This window comes from Hippoglossus stenolepis, chromosome 22 (assembly GCF_022539355.2).
Source record: "Hippoglossus stenolepis isolate QCI-W04-F060 chromosome 22, HSTE1.2, whole genome shotgun sequence".
In the NCBI taxonomy this organism is placed as follows: domain Eukaryota; kingdom Metazoa; phylum Chordata; class Actinopteri; order Pleuronectiformes; family Pleuronectidae; genus Hippoglossus; species Hippoglossus stenolepis.
The window spans coordinates 9,380,948-9,400,164 of NC_061504.1; the positions used below are offsets into that span (position 1 = coordinate 9,380,948).

The 19,217-nt window shown below is 41.5% G+C and overlaps 3 protein-coding genes across 4 annotated transcripts; 1 reads left to right on the forward strand and 2 right to left on the reverse strand.

Annotated features, from left to right (window-relative positions):
• Positions 1-2,249: 2,249 nt before the first annotated feature.
• Positions 2,250-6,821, forward strand: LOC118101482 (aldo-keto reductase family 1 member B1). Its single transcript, XM_035147339.2, has 10 exons — positions 2,250-2,408; positions 3,212-3,379; positions 3,473-3,589; positions 3,704-3,781; positions 4,266-4,388; positions 5,270-5,376; positions 5,605-5,686; positions 5,907-5,990; positions 6,098-6,180; positions 6,274-6,821. The coding sequence occupies exons 1-10, from the start codon at positions 2,343-2,345 to the stop codon at positions 6,314-6,316; spliced, it is 951 nt and encodes a 316-aa protein (XP_035003230.1). The 5' UTR covers positions 2,250-2,342; the 3' UTR covers positions 6,317-6,821.
• A 641-nt stretch (positions 6,822-7,462) lies between these two features.
• LOC118101481 (aldo-keto reductase family 1 member B1) lies at positions 7,463-12,687 on the reverse strand. Of its 2 annotated transcripts, none has more exons than XM_035147337.2 (10): positions 12,456-12,687; positions 11,831-11,998; positions 11,326-11,442; positions 9,698-9,775; positions 9,483-9,605; positions 9,304-9,410; positions 9,121-9,202; positions 8,553-8,636; positions 8,319-8,401; positions 7,463-8,239 (listed from the first exon to the last, which is right to left on the reverse strand). In XM_035147337.2, the coding sequence occupies exons 1-10, from the start codon at positions 12,519-12,521 to the stop codon at positions 8,197-8,199; spliced, it is 951 nt and encodes a 316-aa protein (XP_035003228.1). In that variant the 5' UTR covers positions 12,522-12,687; the 3' UTR covers positions 7,463-8,196. The 2 variants fall into 2 exon arrangements, with proteins under 2 accessions (XP_035003228.1, XP_035003229.1); XM_035147338.2 differs by lacking the exon at positions 12,456-12,687 and adding an exon at positions 12,128-12,374.
• A 2,983-nt stretch (positions 12,688-15,670) lies between these two features.
• LOC118101890 (dnaJ homolog subfamily B member 9) lies at positions 15,671-19,133 on the reverse strand. The gene is made up of 3 exons (XM_035147954.2): positions 18,965-19,133; positions 18,098-18,352; positions 15,671-17,202 (listed from the first exon to the last, which is right to left on the reverse strand). Exons 2-3 carry the CDS (start codon positions 18,312-18,314, stop codon positions 16,733-16,735), a joined length of 687 nt encoding a protein of 228 aa, XP_035003845.1. The 5' UTR covers positions 18,315-18,352; positions 18,965-19,133; the 3' UTR covers positions 15,671-16,732.
• Positions 19,134-19,217: the final 84 nt, after the last annotated feature.

The following is a 19,217-nucleotide window of genomic DNA, read 5'->3' on the forward strand; positions in this document are numbered from 1 at the left end:
CCATCGACTAGTGAATAAACAGCCTAATAGCTTTAGCTCTAATCAATTTTGTCTGTCTACCTAATCCAGATGTTGGTGGGATTATTGTAGGCTTTTAAATAATAACTTTTCCACGATGTCTGCTGGGCTCAGATCAGCCCAACGTTCCCTCCCTCCCTCTCCGCACTTGATGAACGTCCACGCTTTATACTCATGACGTAGGGATTTCTCTCCCTGATCTTGTTATTGTTCAGCAGACGGAATGTGCAGAATGCGGAGTGTGTGAGTGAACTCTGCGGGAGCTGACACTCGACATTAGATTTATGGGTGGAGATTGTGACCCGGGGCGCTCTGGCGAGAAAGGGAGAAGAGGACGGAGAAGGGCTGAGGCGTAGGAGAGGTGGAGGGAGAGAAACGGGGAGAACAGAGCGGAGGCAGTGAAATGAAATGAGGTGTTTGATCTCGGCGGGACAGGTCAGGGCTCTCGCTGGTGCGGCGTCTGGTCTGATGTGCGGCCTGTGAATGGATGGAGTGTTCATTATAATAGAAAGAGAGGACAGCAGCTCGTTGTGATCTATGTATTTATTTGTCACAGCATCGTCCTCTCTGTAGGTCGCATATTTCCACCTTTTTATCCTCCGGTTCTTTGAGAAAAACCGGAAGAACACTCGCCTTGATTGACACTTTTTGTCCTGAAGTTTCCTTGAGTGCCACTTGGTTTTTCTCTGGGCCTCTGTTGTATCTTCAAAAGGTTGTCTCTCTCTTTCCCTTGATTCTCGTCGATGCTCGCCGCTCAGTGAAACCTAGCAGCTACACCAGCAGTCACAGAATAAGATCCTCCGGAAATGCCCTCTCCCCCATTCCTTGTCTTTTTCAAGGTGGCGATTGTGTGTCGCTGTGTCTGGCGTCTGGTTTACCTGCGGGCCTTTGATCATGACAGCCTGCGACAGCATTTGATTCCTGGGATACTTTGACAGTTTGCGGGCTGGCAAAAAAAGGATCTGCGGTGTCTGAAGTTAGATCAGAGCGAGACGGGGCCCTGAAAAGCAGGCGTCCAGCTGGGAGAAGATCAGAAGAGACACAAACTTTAGCGGGAGCCATTGTGAGGTACACACAGTGGCTGCTGGCTCCAGTAACTTTTCTCCTTTTGTGTGTGTTTTTTTCCTCCATCTCTTATCTGCCGCTCAGAGTGTTGAACGACTCAGTTTAAAGGTCTGTGAGGTTTTATCTGATTTAGATAAAATAGAGAAAAACCTTGTATTTGTCTCTTGGGGTTTAAGGGTACGTTCAGAATAGTGCACATTCAGAGTGTAAGCATTATTCCATAGGGAAAGTAGCAATCACCAATTAAATAAAGGAATTTAATCAGCTACATTTCACGCCACATGCTGGACAATGACCTGGTGTTTGTTCAAAAAGCATTTTTTCCCACTATGAATAAAGGAAAGGAAAATATTGATTCATGTGCGTGAGGTTTTTAGGAGGCTAGAAGTGAAATAATTCATTCATCATTCATTCAAGTCACCGTAAATAATGGTCAAAATAGTTCATGTATATATTTTTGTGATTATGTTACTTCTCAGTCTCATTTCTGAGATTTGAGGAGGCAGGAAAGTGTGGTAATGGTGCCCTCTTGTGGTTCATTGGCAGAACTAACAAAAGGTTTTAGCCTGCTGAAATTCAGTTAAATAAACAAGTGGAATCCAAGTTTTTTGGCTGTAATCATTTTTGATAATTGCATTTCCACTAGTTATGTGTTTTCTCATATATTTATATCATATATATATATATATATATATATATATATATACGTTAATTTCTTTGCCAGGGACATAAAAATGTGATTTCAACTCTTCTTGTCCATATGATTGTATCCATAGCAAAAGTCTTTGTTACTTCTAAAGGATTTTTTAAAATCATATTAAATAAGAGCAAGTTATGAATGTCATCATCAAAAAGTAGCTGCCTTTCCTTTTGGATTTATTCTGCAGTACAGTATAATTACTTGAAACTTGACAAACTGAAGTGGGGGGGGGGGTCATCCTGAACAAGAGTGAGGGGAAATATCTGTGTCACCTCTTATAGATCTGTTCAATTATATTTAATATGAGCAAGATGTGAACGATATAATTGATCAGACTTTACCTTTGATTTTCTTTCAATTTCGTCTCACCCAATTTATCAATCGTCCATAATAAGTAATATTAAATAAGCGATATTAAACTTTCATCGTTTGTTTGGGTCCTTTTTGTCCGCTCCCGGCACCTGTACCGTAACTAAACGAGTAGACGCGCGGCTGGTGTGGTGTTTATGGTGTGAGCACTTGACTCTTCCTCCCAGTCTCTCCCTCGTCCTCTGGAGAAATGGCCGCGACAGTGAAACTCAACACCGGTGCACATATTCCCACAGTCGGGCTCGGCACATGGAAGGTGCGTATTGACATCTTAACTAAACTCTCACCAATAAAACTGTACAAATAGAATTAGCCTGTGAGCTAGTTAGCTGGACGCGAAGCTGCGAGTTTATGAACGAGTCGTCGAGGAACCTGTATTTTAATGGAAAGTCACACGCAATTGCGTTGAATTTGACACGTTACGAGTGGTGGACGTTCAACTTAATTGTTAATAGTTAACAATAACTTAAGGCTGGAACTAAAACTGTTAAACCTTAATTAGTTTTTGCAACAGGACTAAAGTTTCTTAAAATATCTCAGAAGTCTGATGTTTCCTGCTTCACAGCAAATAAGCGATTAGTATCAGCAATATTATAGATATGTATGTGTATAATAGTATAGATTGGAAAAGTAAATCCAATCTGTAACATACAGGCTTGATACTAAAGGTATGATTGTGAAATTCCCTGCTTGGACAAGAAAGTAGAAAAACTGGATCTGCCCCCACATCTGGATCCGCATCCAAACTTAATGGCTTCTTCCCAAACCCACATCGCACCCTTCCAACGATTTTAGTGGGAATCTGCATTTAGTTTCGTTAGTTTTTGCATGAATCCTGCTCACTAACAAACAAACCAATGCAGGCAGAGGTAAGTGGAGCTTAGTCCTCGTTCAAGTGAATTATTCCTGGTTCTGAGCTGAGAAACAAAATCACCAGGTCCCTTTGGAATCACAAGCATGTCACAATTTCTATGTGCCGCACAATCATGTAAAAACATGTCACCAGGAAGCCTATACGGTCTTATTTTCAGTTCAAACTAACCAGTCATGTTCTTCCAGTCTGCCCCTGGTCAGGTGACAGCAGCAGTGAAAGCAGCCATCAAAGCAGGATACAGGCACATCGATGGAGCGTTCATCTACCACAACGAGGCCGAGGTGGGAGAAGGTGTTCAGGCCATGATCAAGGATGGCGTGGTGAAGAGAGAGGATCTTTTCATTGTTAGCAAAGTGAGTTGTTGATGAGGAAATGATCCTTTTATATGTCTGGGTTTTTCAAACTGCTCCCCCTGACCATGCATGCTCTGGCCTTTCACATTGCAGCTGTGGTGCACTTTCCATGAGAAGTCCGCGGTGAGGCAGGCTTGTGAGAAGACCCTCAGTGATCTCCGACTGGAGTACGTCGACCTCTACCTCGTGCACTGGCCCATGGGTCTCAAGGTAGTTTAATGTCCTTTTTGAAGTATGAAGCTCACTGTCACATCTAAGGGTGTAAACCTCCTGCTCACATTCTGCTGGAATCCTCAGTGTTTTTATTCTTTTGTCATGTTGCAGCCCGGCGATGACGAATTTCCTCTGGACAGCGCAGGACAGCTGATCAGTGGTAACACAGACTTACTGGAGACTTGGGAGGTGAGAGTCGATCGGAGAAACACACAAACAGTTCAAACTCCTTACAGATGTAATTCTTCACGGAAGATGCATGTCATCTTTAACTCTTATATTTTAGTTTCAAAACTGAACAAACCGTTTTACCCTGTGAAAGTAACAAGGATCGACAACTAAGTGCACAAGCACACGTTTGCAGCCTTGAGTTGTGCGTGCAAAGTTTTGTCTGTACTATGTTAAGATTAACAATATAGATTTCATTTTTTAAAGATCTCATGTAATCTAAACTTCATGCGTCATCCAAATTTTCTACAGTTTATGGTTCAGACTAGTACAAGCTCAAAATCTGACACCAGTGGGATGTTCACCATAGCAACAGAGTCCAAGTGAATTATAGCTACGGTATATTCAGGAGGTTTGGATGATATCGACGGAGCTGATATTTGTTTTCGTTGCCACAGTTGCCAAGTTTAGGTAATCCTAATTTCTTAATGGTTGTTTGTCTCAGGGGATGGAGGAGCTGGTTGACGCTGGTTTGGTGAAAGCCATCGGTGTCTCCAACTTCAACAAGGAGCAGATTGAAGCCATTCTCAACAAGCCCGGCCTCAAATACAAGCCTGCCAACAACCAGGTACGCTAAAGGACCTCACAGTGACATCACTGCTGGATAACACCTTTTATTCTGGTAACTGTAGAAACGGCCTACATACGCAGCCTCTTTTAGAACTGACATGTTTGAGTCCTGGCTACTGAGAAGCAAGAAAACAGATGCCTTTCAAGATCGCTGTTCTTAAAGGGCAAGAGGCCGTAATGGCATTATCTGTCCCCTGACGTCAGGTCCGAGAAACAAATGTCTTAATTCTTAAAAGGCCACAGCAGAGTCGCCTCGGGCCAGACCAATTAGCTGAGGTGACCTTACTTTTCTGCTGTTTCTCAGAACCTTTGTTCGCCATAAATCTCCTGCTTTTGTTTGGTTGTGTTGTTTATTAGGTTACAGCATCATTATCGTCCTTCTCCTTGTAACAGTACACACCAAACAAAGAGCAAAACAATTGAACATCAGTGAGTAAATCCCTGAGAATGATGCCAATAAACTGCAACCATTTCTGAGAACTTGTGGAACATGTGTAAATATAAGTACAGGAAGTCATAGATTAGTGAGAGTATTTTTTTAAACCACAAATTCAGCTTTAATTCTGACTGATTGTTTTTGGTATTTTAACAAAGTATAAAGCAGTTTGGAACCGACAATACAAGAAACAATATAGTAAAATATGCATTCAGAAAGATTTATGGTTTATAGACATATATGACACACTGCGCTTTCTCAGCTTGTCTCTGTATAAATAATATACTTCATAACTTCAGTTCTGTTACTTTTGATTAAACATGTTCAGCAAATTAACTGATGGATACTGGATACACTTTGAAGTTATTCTTATTCTGTGGTTTAGGCATCACTCCCTTGTTTCTGTACTGCTCCTTAAGAGCTGTGTGTGTTTGATCCACTAGGTGGAGTGCCACCCATACCTGACCCAGGAGAAGCTGATCAAATACTGCCACTCTCAGGGCATCTCAGTGACGGCGTACAGCCCCCTGGGCTCCCCTGACAGAGACTGGTAAGTAAGCAAATATCTCACCAATTAAAACAGTTAATGAGAAAGTGTAAAAGTAATTTTTGTCTGACACAAATCATGACACCTATTCTTTTTATATTCATCTGTTTGCCATCTTCTGTTGCTATGAAAAACCTCTTTATGAGACCAGTTTCACAACAGTTCAACTTCAAATAAAGTTGTGTGTTATATCTTTAGATGATGAAGGATATGCATTTTTTTTAATTACAGGGCTTCAGCAGATGACCCACCACTTCTGAAGAGTCCCATCCTGAAGGCCATTGCAGAGAAGTACAAGAAGAGCACAGCTCAGGTACAACTTTTACACTAGATTGAACAAATTAACAGGAGACTTGAAAGACTAAAAAAAAAAAAAACAGTTCCATTTTTGTTGCAAAGTAGGATTCTCATCAATAATTTGACTTTTATTCTCATAGTCCGTAGTAAGCATTAACAAGGATGCAAGAAAAAGAAGTGTGGTTGATTGAAATTCCATGTATCACGTGTTCATACCCTCTCTCCCCCCCCATCAGGTCCTGATCCGCTTCCACGTCCAGAGGAACGTGATCGCGATCCCCAAGTCCGTCACGCCTCAGCGCATTCAGGAGAATTTCCAAGTAATAAGCTGACAGATTGTTGAGATATTTTCTGGGATTAGCTGTTCACCGAGCTTTGCTTTATTCTGTTGGCTCGTGCGTGAAAACTTTGGTTTAAATCATTGCAGGTGTTCGACTTTGAACTGAGCGCGGAGGAAATGAAAACTATATCTGGATTCAACAGGAACTGGAGGGCCTGTCCCATGGAGTGGTGAGATTCTGTGCACTTACTGTAAATTCTGACCACTTAAATATGTATTCTCCTAATTTTCTGGATAAATTATTTTCCTGTTTTTCTCTACAGGGGCTCGACCCACAAGGACTTTCCCTTCAAAGCTGAATTCTGAAAAAAAACACGCTGGTTTTTCTCAAGGTTTGCAGTGAAAGCTGGGGTTTGCTTTCTTTTACCACCCTGAACCTTTAAAGCCACTTACACTGTCAGTGCGGACTTGTATTAGATTTTTATTTCCATGTTACATGTTTCAGGAAATGCAAGGTATTTTCAGGTGCACACATACCAATCCAGTATCAACAACACTCCTCATGGCCCTAAACCTGCTCTACACTCCTCTCTCCAGATTATTGTTTTCAAATCTCCAGTTGTAGCTTCCTCTTTGTTTTTCTGTCTTTTCTTACGTTTTTATTTTTTTGTGACTTGGGCTGAGGTGTTCGTGACTGCACAATAGATTTCCCTAATCGTGGATGACAAAAGTACTTCCCCCCCCTCCCCCGTTGTCTGAGTCATGTGGCACTTTGTAACCATGTGTATTGATCTTGTTATGAAATAACCACTCTCACTTCCCCTGTCAGCTGTTTTTATTTTTAATAAAGTCCTGTGGCAGAAAAATACAAGTCGGTGCAAGTTTTCTTTCAGATTCATCCAGCAGATACAGCAATGAGCTGCCGGAACCTGCAGTGGTGTGATCAACATACACGCAGGTATAAACATACACACGCATATATATAGCCAACATAAATGTAGTGTGATAGGGAATGCTTCACTTTTAAGGCACATGAAAAGTAGTTTTGATTATTTTGCTACTTAATATATAAAGTATACAGTCCAGTGTACTTTAAGACTAACTGATCCTGTGAGATGTACTGTACATAACAGCCATTTAGATGGAACTAGTTTATGCTGAACATAAAGTACATGTTTATCATTGTACTGTAAAGCAGGTAATTAAGTTTGTCTGGAGGGCTGCATGTGTGAACGTAGAGATAAGTCATATTCTGCAGTTTCTCCTGGCAGCCCCCAAGTATGAACTCCCGAGAATGTCCCAGCGAGCCCTTATGAGAACACAGCAGGAGATTATGCGGAGACGTCACCTCTCACCTCAACATGCTGGAGATGATCCTGTTGTGAACATTTCTGACCCAGAGAATCTCCTGCTGCGTTCTTCATATGTTTGGAGTTCATGTCTGAAAAGGTTTATCAGCAGAATGATCTTGAGACCCAAGTTCATGTCATGAAGACGTAGGAGCACAGACGGTTTAACCCAAAAATGTTTTATTGGCTCAAATATTTCACGTGTATTGCTGTAGTGGTATGGTCCAATTCAGATTTCAGGCAAGTTTATTATACTGCAAAATGCCTACAGAAAGTCATTGTTTTACACAGGAACTTCAAAAGATCAATAAATACAGCATAAGTACCGGAGTCTGACAGAATACTTGTGATCCCAAAGGATGAGCAACTATAAACAAGCGTAAATTTGGACTAAAATTCAGTTGAATACCAGTATTTGTTTATTAACCGCAGCTGTCCTGTCGTTAATTTCAAACACTGATCGCTTTTTCATAACAAAGTTATTTGAGTTCTAAAAAAACTAATCTTATCTTCTTCTTAACCCAATCTGTCAGGCTTTGATCATCAGGATGCAGCTTACATAAACGGTCCACATTCCCGAATATGTGAACACCGCTCGTGATTCTGTAATTAAACTTACAAAAAAGGAACAGTTGTGAAAGTGTCATTAAAATTGTGTTTTACTTTAGTAGCCCGTTTGGATGCGGTTGTAACATTTTACAGCGACAACTTCCACTCCCCTTTTGTCCCTTGTAAACATAACCTTCAACCATTTAACAAGAGAGGAGATCATAGCTCAGTATATTGACGTCCTTCAGTCTCTGTCTTTCTAAACACGTTAGTTTGATATCACAACACGTAAAATCTGAATTATAAGAATAGATGCACAGCAGAAAGTGCAGTCCATTGTATTGTATGTTAGTATTCTGTATTCAGGGGGAAGTCTTTGTGTTTGGAGGCCCTGTAGGAAAAAGAAAAAGGTTAATGTGGTTTACCTGAGAACGATAATTGAATGTTTCTCCCCCTTACTGTTTATTTACCATGGCATCGGGAATCCTCTCCAATTCTTGTTCAGGCTCAGCATGGTCTCCATGTCTTCTTCGCTCAACTCAAAGTCAAACAACTGAAAAGAGAAAACGCATCTGAGCAAGTCAGGCAAAACCAGAGGCAGATTTTTTTTGTGTTCTGCATAAAAGGAACCAGACAAAAAAAGTAGCTAAAAGTTGAAAAAGCACATAAAAGCTGAGATGAGTAGAATTTTACGCTCGATATACCTGGAAATTTTCCTTGACTCGATGGGGTGTTACTGACTTTGCGATAACGATCACATTTCTCTGGGTGTGGAACCTCATGAGCACCTGGTTTGGAAAACGGTGCAAAAACATTTGATGTATTATTGTGTTATCTCCTTGAACATTCACCAAATTCAAACAATGCCGTACTGTTAAAGTTACCATGGTCCGTTTCGTAACACATATTTATACACCATGGGACAGTAGTGGCTTTCTCCTTGTGGTTTCCTGTTATTTAACTTTTGAAACGAAGCCTTGCAAAGTTTTAAACAAAGCCATTTGGCTGATTTCCCTGCAGATCATAATACAATATCTGTTTGTTCACTTGTTCATGCTGAACACTTGTGCTGCTGCTATCTGGTATGTGATCTATGAATATCCAATATAAAGTGCCTTTTATAAAAGCTTCAAATGGCCAACGGCATTTGCTCATTTTACACATGCTTCCTCAGTTTTGAGAAGTTTAACGAAATCGAACACGCTTTAAGATCTTATATTTCCAGGAAAAAAAGAGAAGGGGTGAGACATCACAAAGATGTTTCTTTCTTACCTGTGCTGGAGACTTGTTGTACTTGTCAGCGATGGCCTTGATCTTCGGGTCCTCCAGCAGAGAGGGTTCGTCAGATGAAGCCCTTTTGGAAATAAGAGCCACAAATGAGAGATTACAGTTATTATTGTTGACATGTAAAGCTGCCAATACCTTTTATGTATGATATGTGATATTTCCTCTCACCAGGGTCTGTCAGGGGATCCCAGGGGGCTGTAGGCCGTCACTGAGATTCCCTTCGAGTGGCAGTAGTTGATCAACTTCACTTGGGTCAGGTACGGGTGACACTCAATCTGGGGAAACACTCAAAGGCTTTATCTCAAATTTATTTTTATTTTTCTCACACTGGAAATCGTGGTTCTCACCTGGTTGTTGACAGGCTTGTACTTGAGGCCTGGTTTGTTGAGTAAGGCTTCAATCTGGTCTTTGTTAAAGTTGGAGATGCCGATTGCTTTGACCAACCCAGCATCCACCAGCTCTTCCATAGCCTTATTGACACATTGCACATTGGTATAAGTGATGTATCTTCCATCGCACAGATCGTCCATTTGAAATGTCGCAATGCGTCTATTGCAATTACCTCCCAAGTGTCCAAGAAGTTGCTACCATCAGAAATGACCTGGTTGTGTTCATCTAAAGGAAAAATGTCATCACCTGGCTGCAATTTAAAAACAAAAAACAAACAAAAAAAATACTCATTTAAGTTGGATGGAGATGTCTAAATGATTTCTAGTGATCACAAAGACAATACAATCATTCCTCAACCACAAAACATGAATCAGGGGTGAAGGCCTGGTCCAGAGCCTAAAAAAATGCTTTTTGGTCAGGCAGCAAGGAAGCATTCGACAACGCCAGAGCAAGACGGAAAACTGGCATCAACAAGGTAAAGGGGAGGGACCAGAAGAGACTGGAGATATCAACACAGAGGCTTCGAAAGCACGAGGATCTCCACCGTGTGTGAAACCACAGATGAGCATGCTATGCTATGATCATCAAAGGTTTTTGGGGAAGCCAAAATCATTTTTTATACCCATAGCTGTGACTCCGATTTGCCATTTCCTTTATTATCAAACCATGCCACCATCATACTTTTATTTTTTTGCTGGATTAGCATGGGTGAGCCATCTGCCTTATGTGCATGGCAGAGTTGATGTGTGGTTGATTACCCCTGGTGGGTAGATCGTTACTGAAATGTCACTTACTCTCCAAAATCCAAAACAATCCAAAACATTTCTCTTCTAAGAATGACTCTCTCAATAGTACAAGAATTATCCTGTTTGTTAACCTCCCCTTCACCTCCTCTCCTGCCCTGCAACTGCAACACTACAGCCTCTATGCAACCTTCACTGCTGCACAAAGCCTTCCTCTTTACTTGTGCTTCAACATCTGGGCACATTTTTACAAATTTGACCACTTACGATGCCAATCAAAGACATTGGTTGACAATCCAGATTTTCTGGTGGTGCTTCCGTTGCTCTTTGCTTGTTATCTGGTTTATGGTAGATTAACAAACCAGCCGACAATACTGCCTATGTAGAAGGGCACGCAATAAAAGCAAATAAATAGAACAACTCTCAGACTGCATCTGCTTTTTAGGCCAGTTAGGTTTGTTTAATGTGTGGCTTACACTTTACTCAACAGAGATATTAGTACATAAAATAGGCTACTTAACAGAATGGCAGGCTGAACCGGTCTCATGTAGCACAACAGGATCAGTTGATCTAACAAATCTCCCAAGGGCTAGAAAGAGGACTTCAAATTCTGAGGTAATTTCGGTTCGAGCTCAATGTAAGATGAGGATGAGTAAGAATAATTGAGTGACTGGACCAAAAGGCTTCACTAAGTGTGATGAGGCATAACCAGCAGGTGGACAAGAATCGTGCAACTGTGAAGACACTGACTGCTGCTGTTCTGCCTCATTCTGGTCTTCACACATCTCCACCCGTTTCAAGAGGGGTTCAGACAAATCTGCTCTTCTTAAGGTCAGTTAAAAAGTCTAAATTCCCACACCCAGATCTTATTCACCATTACTGATCGAAAAGAAAATCCTTACTAGAAACACCACAAACTGGAAAAAAGTGTCATTCAAATTCCAAATGACTGCAATGCGTATCAGTGTCTGAAGTCAAGTTTAAACAGATGAAATAGGCCAAAGGTGAGTTGGATTACTCTCTTTTTATGGGCATGAAAGCACAGTGGTTTCCAAACCTTGGTTCCCATAGGGAAGTGCATGAGGTAGAGGTCCACGTAGTCCAGTTTAAGGTCTCTGAGAGTCTTCTCACACCCTCCCTTCACAAGAGATGGAAGGTGGAAGGTGCACCACAGCTGTGGACGACAAACGGATAACTGCTGTGGGTGTGATGGTGGTGATAGTCGTACATGTGATGAATTAAACAATGGAGCAGGCGGAACAAAACGTGGGGACCTCGACTAAAGGCATTCAGGTTTAATGCGTTCCCACATGTGGGCTTATACAACTCATGAGGCCAAGAATGAGCAGATGACTCAGCAATTTCTGCCCTGACACACGTGTTTGTGGTGATTAAAAAGCCTCTGTGTGTGTTTATTAGACTGCAGTTTGTACGGCACTTATCTGGTTTGATTGCTGCTCAAATACTTTACGATGTATGTCTCATTCACCGACAGTCTTCCACTACATTAATGCAGGATCAGGGGCAGTTTGGTGTTGGGTATGACCAGGCATGCACCGTACCTTACTGACAATGAATAGGTCTTCCCTCTTGACCACTCCTTGATCAATCATTGCACGGATCCCAGCGCCGACTTCTTCTTCATTCTGGTACACCAGGGCGGCGTCGATGTGCCTGTAACCGGCGCCTATGGCCACTTTTACAGCCTCTACGACCTTTCCTTGTTCTGCCTGCAAAGATAGGGAGATACAAAAAAGAAAGAAATTGCACATGTAGATAAACATTAGATGTACCAGGTGATGTGCTGATCTAGTTTTACACTAATATCCATTCATCATTTAATGGTAGGAAATGCTCACCAGGGCAAATTGTCAAACCACGACCACTCTAATCTTGTCAGGCAGAGGTCAGTGGACAACAACATGTTAATATTTACCCTGAGGCAAGAGGTAACGTTTTCAAAAGGTCAACGATGTACTTCATTGCACCACTTAAATGCACAATCCTCAGTAACCTACACTGCAGGACCAGTGGATTCAGGCCTACAGTAGCCTAACACTACAGTCGATGCAGATCAGCGAAGCTCTGAAAGCTCATGAGAAGAGAAAAACACATCACAACCCGGTCAGCTGTATTCTCACACTCAGTGAGGGGGGGCGAAGTATAAAAACTGCTGAGCCTCCTTACCCTCCACGTTCCCAGACCCACAATGGGCATCTCCGCTCCGGTGTTGAGCGTCACCGCAGGTATCATGTTGACAACGTGCTCGTGCAGCCCCTCAGCCGGTCGTTGCAAGCGGACAAGTCCTTTTACTCCACGGGGAAAGGAGGCAGCCTCTCCTTTAATAATAAATGCCACGGAGAGAGAGAGAGAGAGAGAGAGGAGGGGTTAGCGGGCAGAGAAGAGGGCCTCTGGGGGTTCGATTAGTCATGTCTTGCCTTGAAAGCCAGACGGTATCCAGGCCATGGAACTGTTCAAGAGGCAGAGCGTCGATAGTGGGGGGGGGGATCAGCACAAATGTTGTGATGGCAACGGATGGTGTGGTGCTTGAAACCCAGGATACAGAGGGAAACTAAGGGATTATGTGACATTGGTAAAGAACTGCTTTGATTCAGTTTGAGCAGATTTCTAAAGACTCTGTTTGACAGGGAAAAGAGTTAATGAGGCCTTCCTTTTGGTGCAAAACCAGGAAGTTGCTTTTTTCATCATGGGAATTATAAAACACACCAAATGAATTTAATAGATTTTACAAACATTAAAGGAAGTCAAACTTTAATATTACACATTTTTACTCCAGTAAATTAATTTATTTTAAATGCAACCTTTGGTAAGGGCAATACATTCAGGTGGTTTTCATATCTCGTGGATTTCACTGACACTTCATGCCTGAACTTTGACAAACGTTTTATGGTTTTACTTTTGTACCAAAACATGTCAAATATGTCAGAAAATGTAAAGTTACCATACAGATCAGTACGTAGTGTAGATTATTACTCACTAGCACTGACATTGCCTATAGGGACAAGTAGATTAGAAATAGCAAAGACTATTATTAGTCGAGCTTTGATAAGATAAGACTTTATTAATCCCAAAGGATATTCTGGTGCCAGCCGGCTCTAAGATTCCATAACACAAAATATAATAGTAGAGTACAGAGAATATTACAGTATTACATCCAAAGGAGTACAAAATATAAAGTGCAATATAAGCTAGAATAAAAATATAAAGTGTATTATAAGCTGAAATAAAAATATAAATTTTATCATAAGACATAAAACATGACATTAAAAGTGCACATACAGACAAGGAAAACACAATAGTAATAAATTGCTGCATCACAGTGATACTAATTGAATCATTGACTTTTGAGGCAGCATGCAGAAATTACACTCGTGCTGTCACAAAGAAAAACATTATGCATCATAAAAATTCTGAATACTCCATAACCAGCGGAACATACTCCCAGTAACTGAATAACTGGATATATTGTCCTCACGTGTACTCTGTATTACTCTATCAGTTACCCAATTCACAGAAGCCTAGAGTGGCATCATGAGCCGCCTCTCTCTCTGGATGAGTTCTTGATTGAAGAGATGGTTGGAAGCTGTAAAAACATTATTACATTTATATAGGTTTAAGTATGTTTTGATATATAGTGTGTATGTTTTACTTAGTGTCCAACTATGCAGTACAGTGTTTTCTTTGGTCCATATTTCTGTTAACTGTGTGTCTGGTATTATGTGTTACATGTTCTTACCATAGACTGTATATAAAGATGGACGTCACGTCTCCTCTTCCGCCACACCATCCAAAAATGAAGCCGAAATTTCCTGGGTACGAACGCCGCCATCGAGGGATGGAGCCACGAGGTCGACCAATCGTGAGTCAGTCTCAGCTGTCAATCATGACGTTTGAAATAAACCTATAATGGGTGCAGGTGTAATGGTGGTGATAGTAGTATTAGTGGATTAAATATTGCATTGTATCCTGTATAAACCAAACCACATACTATATTATTCATAGTGAAGTACATGTGATGAACAGGCTCCAGCCGAGCAGAGGGGATTGGGAGTGAACCTTGATTAAATGTTTGCATGTCTGTGCACAAAATTCAACTTGATACAATATTTCCACGAGTGGAGCTGCACAACTCGTGAAGCAGCACACGAGTCAAAGGTTGACCTTGGAAACAAGTTCCAGTGAAAACAGAAAATGAATTATCCACACTTTTTGGGCAATTTCTGCTCTGACAGACACATTTGTTGTGTTTTTAAAAAAGTCCCTGTGTTTCCATCCGACTGCATTTTGTACAGAGATTTTCTAGTTTAATTGATATTAAAAACACTTAACAATGACCGTACACATTCATACACTGACGATGCAACATCAGGAGCTGTCCATATTTGCTGGCCTGATGTGCCAGGCGTACATTTATTCTTTCACTGATCTGATCATGTTGAAGTCTGACATTCTTTTTTAAATATATATTTTTTTATCAAGGTTCACTTAAGCAGGTATGATAACTAGACTCCCTCTGACATATACCTGTATATCGCATCCTTATTATTTTATTTTTTATCAACTTAGCCTCGTTCAGTGTTTATGTTGCAGATGAACACCCCTCACCTCACCCTCCCCTTCCAAACATGAAAGAGAACCTGTGGATCCTTCAGTTGTCATCAAAACTCAAAAGGTGTTGTGTGTCCAGTCTGGGCTTCTGTAAAAAACATGGTGGCCTTCGAAAGAGAGGACCTGCTCCTGATGTCAATTTAAAGTATTTAAATATAAAGGCACCATTCTAGGGTAAAGAAAACAACAATTCATCCAATCTAGACGAAGTGCACTGGTGAAAACATCACTAGGATTATTTCATATTCAATTGTTGCCAATAGATCTCTTTCACCGAAATCTTAAATCTGAATCACACTGAACCTTTAAACTATGAACTGTCTTCCTGTATTGTGAAAGTACGCCCTCTACTGGTTGTTAATGTGAACAACAGCCTCCTTGAAGACTGGTGAAAAACACTGCTGATGTGGGGCTGACAAAATAAGTTACTTTTTAAATTGAGAATTAGGAGAGTTTCTTCAGTTCTGTAAAATGAGTTGAAAGTTTTACGCTATCAGCCACTGCATATATACATATGCATATATATACACCATATTTCACACTATGTCCCATTATATTTTTTTCTGAGAAGCATGAAAACCCCCACAAGACCTATGTCACTGCAAACTACCTGTTTAACACTCAATATATTTAGATTATGGCCCGGAGGCAAATTTACATTTCATACTCTTATTTATTCTTGACAATATTCTAATTAAAGGGTAAATATCAACTTTACCTGAAATAATAATTCATATTTCTGAGACTAAATAATCAAAAATAAACAATCAAACTTTTTGCACTCGTAACTTTTTTTTAATCATTCTCCAAACATTGTTCAACAAATCAACATTCAGGGTCTCTCATTACACGCACACATACACACACACACACTCTCACTCACTCACACACTCACACACTCACACACACACACAAACAAAGTGCGGACATCAGACAATGACATTATAATAGCACTGTCTATGAAAGATAGACATCATGAAGAGCAAAAGGTTACTAAATATTGCACATTATTATTTTCAGTTCAGGAAACTTTTCCGACCCTTCGGCCTCACTGGCAGATGACTCCTGGATTTTGTGACGGTCAAAACAACTGGTCAAAGAGCTGAGATAGAGCGAGAGCACACACGCTGCCTGCGGCTGCCCTGACTGAAAAAGAAGGTAGATGCAGCTCTGTAGAAAGAAACGGAAAAACGAGGTAACAGTTGATTACGTCCAACCTGCACACATCTTGGGATGTGGAGGTTCATTTTCACAGCAAAATTTGATACAAGTGCCATAAATCCAAATGTGTGTAATTTAATCATTAAGATAAGGATCAAAAACCAAGAAGACTCTAGTAGAACACGATGCTAAATTCAGCATCGCCTGTTGTTATATCAGCAAAAATGCTGTTGTACAGTATGGCCTAATAAGCTGCAGAATGAATGTTGCACAAGTTTATTACTGATGTTTGATCAATCTTATTGCCTCACTGCTCACAAAAGAAAGAATATTCTTTTGACTTTAGGCCATACCTGAGTCTAGTCGATCAGGAAACAAATGAATAAGTAAACAAAATTAAACTCACAAGCTAAATAATAGGGAGGTATCTGAGTGAGACGAATACTTATGCTATGAGCAGTAATGTGAGTAAGTTATTGCTTGGAAGCAGCCCCTCACGAGGCCGGCTTGGATATTTGTTCCTTACATACAGGAAATTACACAAAAAAAGCCACACAAAACCATTCTCTATTCCACCGAGTGATAAATTAGCAATCAATTCAAAAAACCACAAGTAAAAGCCCAGCAGTGTCCTGAACGGCTGCCGTCTGTGAGCGCGCCGTGTTCCGCTCGCCTCAGGAGCAGTCAGTGTAGGTGGTCACCATGTTCCCCCTCCGCTGTGTCACTGTCCTGCAGTGCTGCTTCCCCGCACTCTGGAATCCGCCGTCAGTCCTGGCGCCGTGGTTGAACATCTTCTCCAAGTCCTCAAACATGTCATCAAAGAGTCCTTCGCCGAAGGCCTCCTGCTGCTGGAACTGTCTATTGTGCCTGTTCATGGCCTCGCGGTGGGCCTGGAAGTGGCTGTCAAAGTGTCTCTTCTGGTGTTCTTGGTTATGAGCGAAGGTGTGCGAGTTGAAGTGTTGCTGCTGATGATGCTCGTGATGGTCTTTGAAAAGGTCGTCAAAGTTGAAGGACTGGTAGTGCTGTTGGAAGTTGTATGCGCCTCCTCCTCCTCCTCCTCCTCCATGGCTCTCCCCTGGTGATGGGCCATGGCCAAACTGGTCATACTCTCGCCGCCTCTTATCGTCAGACAGTGTCTCATACGCTGGAGGAAACAAAGACACATGACGTCACTTGTTGGTTGCTATGACCCTGGCTCTGTTCACACATGCTAGTTACACCCCTACTGTGAGATGTGGAGTGGACAGCGTTGAGTACATGTATTCACATTTGGCATTAAAATGTTCTGAATGTGTTACCTGTGACCACTGATCTGACTTCTCTTCCTGTTCTCTATACAAATAATCACGACTGTCATTTATGTATGAGAAGACTAGCCTGTCTGAGACACCAGGTACAAGTAGGCTGTCGTTCCAATGTGGCCTTGGACGGATTAGCGTTTACACAGCGAAAAGAATGTGGCCAGGACACATTCATGAGGCAGTCGGGTGTGTTCAGACCTGTACTCGATGCTGACCACTTGTGATTGGATCCCTCAGAACGGATGCTAATACCAAGTTTGAATGGGGGTCACTGATGCACATTTCTAGTTCAACTTTATGAAATGAATCAATGTTTGTCATCTATTCATTGTCAACAAAAGCTGAGAACCATGATCAGTTTCATTTTCCATGTATAAGCTTTCCCAGAGCGGGCTTGTTGTGTCAGGACGTGTCTATAAATAGGTTCTTGAACATGTTCATTCAGTTTTTTAACACAACAAATGTCACCTGACAAAAGAAACAAGACAGGTTATTACATGTATGAATGTGAGGATCGTCTTTCAGAGAAAAACAGAGAGACGCTCCTATTGAAGATTTTATCCTGAAACACTGGCTTTTCTTTAGTTATTTGACCTTTATTCCTAAAATATGTTCAATAATCTTGTGTCACAGGAGAGATATGATGTTTAAAATCTAACAGAGTCTACCCAGTCAGTAAAGAGACTTGAATATCTTCCCCACATTGTGTAGAAATGACCGACATGATGACGCACATACCCTCCGCTATGTCTCTGAACTTGTCCTCGGTGTCCTGGCCCTTGTTGCGGTCCGGGTGGTACTTGAGGGCCAGCTGGTGGAAGGCCTTCTTGATCTGGCGGTCGGTGGCGTCTCTGGGAACCCCCAGGATGTCGTAGTAGTCCCTCTTGGCGAGGATGAACTCTGAGATCAGGAGGACGTGCACCGCTAGCAGCAACACGGACTGAGCTGCGGCCATACTGCTGATTTCTCTCTTTTCTTTTGGCACCTCTGCAACTGCGAAGAGAGCAGTTTGACACCTCGGTTAAGGGACTGGTCCCACACCTCTGACACAAAGAAAGATGCTGTAAAACGGTTATAAAGCCAGATAGTGGGTTCCAAAACAGCCTGGATGTATGCTATAAAGCTTTACCTGTTCGCATTACTTTGTTAGCAAATACAACTAGATAGTGGGTTCAAAAACAAAGAATGTGGGATATATAGCTTTACTTGTTCGCATTACTTTACCATCTTATACAACGAGATAATGGGTCCAATAACAGCCAGAATATATAATATATGGCTTTACTTATTAGCAATACTTTGCCAACAAATAAAACTAGATAACGGGTTGACAAACAGCAGTAATATGTGATTATAGAGCTTTATTTGATATAATTATTTTACTAGCAAATGGAGCTATATAAAGGGTTTAAAAACAGAATGTACACTGTAGGATATATAGCTCAATTTGCTTCTATAACTTTACGAGTAAATACAGCCAGACAATGTTTTCAATGACAGACAGAATATGTGATTTATAGCTTCACTTTGCTAGCATCACTTTGCTAGCTAGTCTAAAATAAACATTAAAATAAGGGGGGTTAGCTCCAGAAAAAGACAACTCACAGTTTTGAAGGCGCTTCCCTCAGCTCTGCCTCGTCAGCGGCACTTCAGCTGGTAGATGTCGGCTCGACGACATGGATGTTACACGTCCAGTAACCGTCAGCTCACCTGGGAGAGGACCTGAACTTCTCTCTGCGGCTCCAGCTGATCCGAGGCTGACGCTTGTTGACGACTCGCATTCCGGAGCCCGAACACCACGACTCGCAACGCGATTGGTCCGTGCGCCGGCAACAGTGATTCGCGTCGCGCTGATTGG

Excerpts from the sequence above, each read along its gene's own strand:
- LOC118101482 (XM_035147339.2), top strand. The coding sequence starts at position 2,343 with ATGGCCGCGACAGTGAAACTCAACACCGGTGCACATATTCCCACAGTC. Across the intron at positions 5,377-5,604 it reads GGCTCCCCTGACAGAGACTG|GGCTTCAGCAGATGACCCAC; the intron begins GTAAGTAAGCAA and ends TTTTAATTACAG. Across the intron at positions 5,687-5,906 it reads ACAAGAAGAGCACAGCTCAG|GTCCTGATCCGCTTCCACGT; the intron begins GTACAACTTTTA and ends CCCCCCCATCAG.
- LOC118101481 (XM_035147337.2), bottom strand. The coding sequence starts at position 12,521 with ATGATACCTGCGGTGACGCTCAACACCGGAGCGGAGATGCCCATTGTG. Across the intron at positions 11,999-12,455 it reads TGGGTCTGGGAACGTGGAGG|GCAGAACAAGGAAAGGTCGT; the intron begins GTAAGGAGGCTC and ends CTATCTTTGCAG. Across the intron at positions 8,240-8,318 it reads AGAGGATTCCCGATGCCATG|GGCCTCCAAACACAAAGACT; the intron begins GTAAATAAACAG and ends TTTTTCCTACAG.
- LOC118101890 (XM_035147954.2), bottom strand. The coding sequence starts at position 18,314 with ATGGCCGCAGCTCAGTCCGTGTTGCTGCTAGCGGTGCACGTCCTCCTG. Across the intron at positions 17,203-18,097 it reads GTTCAGAGACATAGCGGAGG|CGTATGAGACACTGTCTGAC; the intron begins GTATGTGCGTCA and ends TGTTTCCTCCAG.